Source organism: Rattus rattus, chromosome 3, assembly GCF_011064425.1.
Source record: "Rattus rattus isolate New Zealand chromosome 3, Rrattus_CSIRO_v1, whole genome shotgun sequence".
NCBI lineage: Eukaryota > Metazoa > Chordata > Mammalia > Rodentia > Muridae > Rattus > Rattus rattus.
The window spans coordinates 33,547,132-33,555,823 of NC_046156.1; the positions used below are offsets into that span (position 1 = coordinate 33,547,132).

General features: G+C 37.5%; 1 protein-coding gene across 1 annotated transcript in view; it reads left to right on the forward strand.

The window, feature by feature from the left end:
• Window positions 1-5,805, forward strand: part of Ugt8 (UDP glycosyltransferase 8) — a 68,734-nt gene extending 62,929 nt beyond the window's left edge. The window contains exon 6 of the mRNA XM_032897362.1: window positions 3,537-5,805. Coding sequence (XP_032753253.1) covers window positions 3,537-3,900 — 364 coding nt within the window. The 3' untranslated portion in view covers window positions 3,901-5,805. The remainder of the gene's footprint in view (window positions 1-3,536) is intronic.
• The last annotated feature ends 2,887 nt before the right edge of the window (window positions 5,806-8,692 follow it).

Here is an 8,692-nt window from a genome sequence, read left to right on the forward strand (position 1 = left end):
CCGGGAGGAGAAAGGGTTGATGTGGCCCTTGGTTTGAAAGTATAACCTGCTGGCAGTGAGGAAGGCCTGATGCAGGAGTGACCACAGCTGTGGTTATGGGGCTTCCTCACGTCTTGCTAGGAGAGCAGAGTGGGGAACAGTGCCACCATTCTGACCTTCTGCTTTTTCCTCAGCCCAAATTCCCGGCCATAGGACAGTGCTATCATATTCATAGCTTCCCTCCTCAGTTCCCCCCTGGAACTGTTCTCACACTCATACACAGAAGTATGTTTCTCAGGGAATTCAAAATTCACCCAAGTTGACAGTGCTGATCAGCGATTACTGGCTGCTGCTTTGTATCAGAGGTTTTGCTATTTCTGTAGAAGTGAGGGGCTTGAAACTCAAAGAACACCAATAATTTGCCTACAGTCACAAAGCTATTCAAACATGAACAGAACAGACCTATCTTATTCTTAATCAGAACTCTCCATCCTGCCTGGCTTTCCCAGCACTAGCCGTTGCTGAGATGTATTTGCTCATGTGAATGATGAATTAGAATCTTTATTTTGCCTTTTAAATTCTTGATGTGTCCCGAGTTAACCCACTTCACAAATGAGTTTCAGTGAGCAGCTGGCCTGGGTACTTTTAAACAAAGCAGTGATTTTCTTCATTTAAAGACGCGATGTTTAGTTTATCATGTTCTTCAAATGGCATTAAATAACTGAAGAGAGTAATATAATTTTCTCTTTATAACTAGGTGGTGTGTCTGACCACTGGGCTGCAAGTCTTTGCTATAGTATAAGAAATGCTGATGAAAAAAAATGGTTTCTTAAAAATAATAGTGAAGCTTAACATAAAAAAATCAGAATCATTTTGTAGGCTACCTTTTGTAGGCTTGGAGATGGCCCTCCTGTATCAGCCAGTGTCTGTGACACAAATGTGGCACGCGGAACAGCATGCTGTATGTCTCAGGCACCTGCACACTACCCCTTCTATAATCTCTAATTTCTCCTGTTAGATCTCATGCATTTTGAGGAATTAATGTTCTGAGGAAAACATTTTCACATAGACCTGCAAAATCTAAAGAAAGGATTCGGGGTGGTAAAGCTGGAGAGCTACTAACACTGGGTCATTATATAGGAACATTTACAAAGAGTAGTTGAACCAGGAAATGTGTGTGTTTGTTTTGACTGTGGAACTAGAGATTGAACCCAGGGGTTTGCACATGCCAGGCAAGCACTCTTGCATGAGCTCTGTTTCCAGCTCAGCTTAGCAATGTTCTCTGAGGTGTGAGCCAGCATGAATTAGAGAAGGATCAGGGTACACTCATTATACTGCACTGAAAACCTAACTGCAGTTTTGAGGTACACATGGATATGCTAATTGTGCCATTACCTAAAAGTCATTATACTCACAAAGTAATTTACCTCAAATATATGGCAAATGTTCCACTTTTGGTGTGAAATCATTATTTAAAAGGCTAAATTTGCCTCATTAACATTATACTCACAATTATCTGGTTTAAGCCAAATAATCAATTTTGCCAAATTTTTTTTTTGTTGGTGGTGGTGGTGGTGGTTGGTTGCTTGGTTGATCGGTTGCCTGGTTGGTTGGTTTTGGCTTTTTAAACCTAAAACATACATGCTGTTATTACAGGCCTACTTCCTTTATTAGAGCCTTAGTTTTGCTTAATGAAAACCTATTACCTTCATATAAGGAAACCAATAAATGAAGATAAAATGATCCTTAGAGTACCACTTGACTAACTCATGGTCAGCTTTTACTATACAAGTTATTTTCATAAATTCATAACATATAATAGAGGTTTAATTACAATCAAGGAGGAAAGTGTGTAAAATATCCTGATTCATTTTTCTGTTTTAAGAAAAATATTTCTCTTTTTAATAAAACACAATAAGAAGAAGTCTTTCTCTTTCTTTTGCCATCAGCCAGAAAGTGTAATATAATGTAACACGAGATGTAGGTGGACTCATAAAATTTGGGTGAAAATTTTAAGTCATTTTCAACAGGACTTCTCATAAAGGAGATCGTTATAGCAGGGTAAATGTGCCTTTAAAAGCTGTATCTTCTCATAGCATGGGTATAGAAAAAGCCTACAAGTGATTATCTTGCTTTGCTACTGACCCCAGTGCTAATTCCCTTTCAGTCATTTCCCTCACTTGTTAGCATGCCTGTTACAGGCTAAATATTTAAAGCTACAGCTACATCATAAGAGGAGCATCACATCAATTCATATAGCATTGTAGACTGATGGTTGCACTGCAGAGGTGCAAGCATCATCCAGCTCCTCCTGTGTATTGGATGGATTCTTATTCCATCACATCCCCATGCTGTCATCGCTATGGCTAGTGCTCTGTACCTCAGGATGCTTCCTGTCCACCAGATCTACCCCGTAGCCCTGCAGGTTGCAAGCAGTGTAAATTGCTTCTGACTTCCCTTTACTTTCACATTGAATCCAGGATCTTAACCAACCCATACCAACTCTCTCACTCTAACTTCTCCCAGCCCAATCTGATTGATTGGCCTGGCCTTCATTGTTACTACTCATGTGGTCTTGGTCATGCACCTCTTACCATCAATATCTTCTGCTCTGGTAAACTAGCCATTTCTGTGATAATGGCTGCTTGGCTCTATGATTTAAACTCGTAACTTGTTGTTCAGTACAGCCTTGAGCAGTTTGACTGAATACCCTGAGTTTACCCTTGGAAGGCACCTGCTCTGACACCTCTTCCTCCTCTTCCTTTAGCCTGCCAGGGCTTCACATATGCCTAAGGTTTTCTTCCTTGGTAGGGATCTGTGTCAGAGTCATATCGTTTATGGTATTTTTTATTTTCTTGAAGTAGACCACAGACATCTGTCACATTGTCTCACAATTCTCCAGCATAACATTTTAAATTAATTATTTGGAAATTTCATTCATTTTTAAATTAAAATTACATGGTTTCATTTTATATATCACTTTACCTGTCTTTCTTTTTAGTCAGTGACTTAAGGAAGGGTTTATATTCGTGTACATGCTTGCCAACATTCGGCTATACTACATACGTCATATTATCATGCACCTCAACCCCTTTTCTTCGGTATAAAATAACAGTCCCACACCATCAATTATTATGGGTTAAAGAACTGAGTGACACTACTTTTTAAAGAACTGGTAGGAAAAATGTTCCTGCTTTTCTCTATCCTTTTTGTAGAATTTGAAAGTGTCCCTTTTCCAATGAGACACTGCTTGACAGCTTTTAGAAGCATCTGATGGGGAGAGTGTATAATGTGGTGTGGGAGGGGCTTGGGTCAGAAAATATAAATCTGCCTCTCCTCTGTGGAATGATTTCATGTTGCTAGATTTGCTTGTTCTCACCAGCTTGAAATCTATGGAGATATTGTTAAGTATTTAAAGCATTAAACCCAGTGTCTGGAGCATACTTACATGCTTATAGAGGAATATCAGTCATTTTCCACATTTCTAAATTGATGTATCTATCAGTACAAAACATGTGTATGTATACATGATCATGTCATGTTTGTCCCCACTACAGTTATCGACAGAGGGCTCAGAAGTTATCGGAAATTCATAAGGATCAACCCGGCCACCCTGTCAATCGGACTACCTATTGGATTGACTACATTCTTCGCCATGACGGAGCCCATCACCTCCGTTCGGCTGTCCATCAGATCTCCTTCTGTCAGTATTTTCTACTGGATATTGCCTTTGTGCTTCTGCTCGGTGCTGTCGCGCTCTACTTCATAGTGTCCTATATGACAAAATTTATCTATAGAAAAGTCAAAAGTCTGTGTTCTAGGAGTACGCACAGCACAGTTAATGGACACTACCAAAATGGAATCCTCAATGGCAGATACAAAGGAAATGGTCATATTAAACATGAAAAGAAGGTAAAATGAGCCAACAGCCCAGGCGATGGGAGCAGATATGTCCGGTCATTGAGTTTGTAGTGCTACTCTATAGTCTAACAGCTACCAAAACTAAATGTCAGCAAACAATCCTAACACCCCCTCATCAGACCCTGTTAATGACATCCATGGATAAAATGTCTGTACAGAGCACAACCCCAAGTGCAAAAATGTATTTTATTCTAACACTGATGCAGAAAGTTGGCAGTGAACCATTTAGAAGCCTTAATTATTTAAATCAATTAAGTGATTGTGTCCGACCTTAGTTTTAAGTGTTATGTATGTACTACAGGTGAGGGATGATGTTTTTCTCTTGATAAGTTGTGTGTATGTTTCCCGTGTCGTTGAGTTTTAGCTTCCATTTGTATTTAGCTTGTAACAGTATTTCAAAGACTGTTTCCTAAACTCAGTGTAACGAGGCAAGTGAAAAGATGGGTGGCACAGTTTTTGTATTTTTGTTTATTATAGACATTTTTATTTTTTTCTTTTGTATATGCTTTTTTCTTACCAACTATGGATACTTGCGAAGGAAACTCGTAATGAAGTAAATGAGTAAAAAGGTTTTCACATTTTTTTTTCTAATATTTTCCTCCTACCAATAATTTTTCTCCGGAAGAATTTTCTAATTAGGACAAAGCGACAAAGCTCTTACTTTTGTTCAAAGTAAAACTGAAGGGTACGGCTCAAACAGCACTTGGAAGCAGAGCCGTGTGCAAATGCTTGTGTGACTTGGATATCCCATCATTTGAGTTTGAATATTCAGGTATCAACTTCTAAAATTTTAGCTTTAAAATAATCACCTCTCATTCCTTTTATTATCTGGGTCATGATATAGTACATAGGTGCCAACATATAATTCCTCTTACGCAGAACATTTGCGTTTCTCCTCCTTGGTACCTGGTTTGACTGCAGGAGTTTGAAGTTTGTCAGCAAACAAGACTTTCCATGCTACACAGAAGTGACAGAAATTGTGCCACCCATTTGTGCAATGAGTTCCCGTTCCCTCCTCACTCCATCAGCCCAACTCGGTAGCCTTTTTGGTCATTGTGCTTGACACGGGATAGTGAGAGTATCTATTTGGAACAGGGAGACGAGTCACAACGTTCATAAATTCAGGACCTCCCTGTTGAACCACTTACTAAACGGCAACTGTAAGCTTATTCTACGTCACTGTGTTTACTGAGCATTTGCACTGCACATGCGGAGTGTGTGCTTTATTTATTTGTGGTTGGAAATCCCACCCTTGACACTTGAGAGTAGAGAAATGAAATATTTACTTAACGTCACTCACCAACCTGGCAGAGTTGTGAAAAATCTAGAATGCTGTAAATCCTTGTCATACACTGTGACATACAACTTTGTGACACTCCCACCAGGAGCCAGTCTCATGTACTTAGATATCACCAGTTTTTTAATGCACAGTGCATACAGCCTACTGCTTTCTGAATACTTGAAATGGTATCTGTACACACCGGTTAGCTACTCCTTTTCACAATCTTATCACAATGTTGCCGTTCAAAGAGGAAAAAAGATCAGGCAATGAATGGTGGGGCAGCAGAGCATAGAGTGTATGAACGAGCTGAGTTTACTTTTGGCATTTGATAAAGTTGGTAATAGGCACTAACTGGATGATTAAACATAAGTTAATTTCCACTGTGATTTAAAAAAAAAACTTAAAACAATAAACAAAGTTGAAAATAGAAAAATGTTGTTGGAATAAAATTTTTATTCAGATTTTATTTTACAGTATTATATATAGGTATATTTACATTATAAACATGTTTCTAAGGCCTCCCAACTTTTGTATGTATATATGAATGTGAAAACAATGTATTAAATGTGAGAACATATTTAATAAAAATTAAATGCAGGGATTTATCCTTTTAAGAACACCAACATGGATCTTTAAATTCTATCCCAGAATTAAGAATGTGAAGTGCAAGTCTTATCATTGTTTCTTCGTTTTATTTTGTTTTGTTTAGTGTTTTGCTGTTCTTCTGTACCAGTCCCCTGCCTTAGACCCTCAGGATGCCTATTAGATGATTTAAAATTTTTCTATACTAAATCCTCTAATGAAGTAAAGTTTTCAAGAAGCCATTTATTCATTTTCTTTTCAGAAGGAGTCTCTGCAGCAGCAAGTGCTTCCATAGCTGGTTTTATCAAATGAAAACTGGGATTTTTTTTTTCCTAAATCTCATCAATAGCAGAAGGCAAGCATGGGAGCGAGCTTGTGTTAGTCGCAAGTGGTACTCTTACTGAACTTGAAGGAAACTAGACACTTCCCTCAAATCTCAGACTTTTACTAAATCCTAGATCACTACCAAAATTGAATGACTCTATTTAAGCAAATGGTTTAAAGTGGAAGAACCATGAGTCTGGTATATTATTCATAATATAGTCTTAGGTTGATCCTCAGAACTTCTCATCCCACTGTGTCTCCCCGAAGAAGAACCAAAGTAAGTTTCAAAATAACCTAATGTAATCATTTAGCCATCTGTTTGATTGAAAGTATAACTGATGAATTTCTCTGCTCCAGTAATTAAACAAGTTTGTAGATGTCACATTTGACAGCGTTTAGCATTATCAATAATAATATAAAAGTGAAAACTTTCAAATCTTAAAAGTTGAAGTGCGAAATTAACAGGAAATCTGTTGTTAAAACCTCCTCAGTGTATGCCTTAAAGAATTTCATGCTCTCATTCCAAGACCACTTTAGCCAGATTTTAAAGATGTGTACTATCTGTAGATATATTCTTTGTATTTATGACAGGCTTAGATATTTTTTCCTGACACATTTAAGAAAAAAGTTCTGGAAGTTCACACAGTCAAATCATCCACATGGTTATGGAGATGAAAACTCTCCAAATTCTTCTAAGTTTCCAGCCACTTGCGTGTTTGTGGGATGGACTTAGGGAGGGGAGCGGTAGGAAATAGCACAAATCTGTGAGTATGGAACCTAAGAGTCACATGATAGTGTTATCACATCTTTTTATTGGGGTCATTAAAGATAGATTTTCACATTGTTCTCTGCAAATTTTCTGATAATATAAATAGTCTATAAAATAAGACTTCTGAATTAGAGTATAATCCAGGCTTGGACTGACTATTCACAACCACATGCAAAACTATACTGATTTTAAGTACACCGACTTATAGAGAGCTAGTGGTATTATATACCTACTCCAGCTTCTACCGTCACTTTTACTTTTTCATATCCTATTTTGTGTAAGTGGTGATTCTCTATTGCAATGAGCAGGACTGACTTAGGTTTCATTCAACCAGTATTAATTGCCCAGTTTCAAATGATAACTTCTGTGGGACTACTCCTTGGTTCCAATATTGGAATTATATTTCTACATAAGGCAAAGCTAAATTCTAAACATCCATGCAATGACGAGTTTTGTTATTGACATCCTTTATGAAAATCACAACTCTTTAGTTTTAGGAACTACTATAGTGTTACGTAGCATAGATTGTAGAGTTGGTATGGTATAGTGTCTAACCTACTGCAAACATGCATTCTATATTATGAAAATTGTGCTTCAATGTTTCTCAGAATTTTGTTCTTTTCAAAAGGACATGTACATGTAATTCTGTGCTTTTATAGAAAATGGGAACATTTGAACTTAAAGGTACTCATTAATTACAATTAACATTCAATTCAGCAGAGCTTTGAGGAACCTCTGAATGGCAATCCCCAATGGCATGTTGGAAACCATCCTTCTACTCTTGATTCTGTCTTCTAGTTTGATCAAAAGACTGAACTTACAAATACCAGGGCAATGAGAACAGTTTGAACAATTAAAAAAAGGCTTATGAGACTCAGGAAATAAACAAAACATGCAAGGCTTAGAAAGTTCATAAAAATTACAAGGTTCACTAGATGCTACTCAACGTATATAGGCAACAACAATTGCTGGGTTTAAGAGATTCACCCACCAAGCTGTCTGTGAGCTATACAGGGAATGTAGATTTGTGGGCTGTCAGCCATATTAGGGTGAGCTTTGGATGATGCCGTCGGGTTGCCATGTTGTTAATAACTCGAACAAACTCACTGATTGATGAAATTATACACCAGTGCCCTGCCTGAGATGAATTGACATTTTATTACATCTTTCCAGGAATAGTTACATATCCAAAGAAGAAGTAAAATACTTATATAAGTTTATTGTTCATTGGTGCCGATATGCAGCCCTGGCACAGTTCAAAATCCAAAGAAGGGTGTGTGGAATCAGCAAAAGAAGGTTTGGACTAAGAAATGCGGTTCACACATGCTGGCACTGCGACAACTCAGGCTGACTTTATTTATACATCTATTTTTTTTTCACAGCTGAAAAGATTTTACATCAGTTTTCTCATTTTCTCGTGTACAGTGTCTTTTAAGAATTTCCTACATTTACCAATAATGTAGACTTTCTGTTTTTCCTTCCTTCTCCTCAATCCCTGTGGTTTTCTGCTAACACATGAACTATATCAAGAAAGAGGAAACATAGCTTCAGCAAGCAGTTAATATTTAACCCAGCACATTGGTGCATTACCAAGTGACAGTTTTTGGCAGCAATTTTGGTTACAGTATAGAGAGGCAATAAACTACATACCCAGAAAATTAGACTGTAAACCATATGTAGATTCTAGATATTTGTAACATTTTTATAACTGAATTTAAATGATAATGAGACCCAGTCCACCTGCTCTTTTGCATAAAATTAAAGAGAAGTGAATAATTTATTTGGATGCCTTAGCAAATTTCATAAATATAGAAATGGCGGTTTGTGCTGGCTTA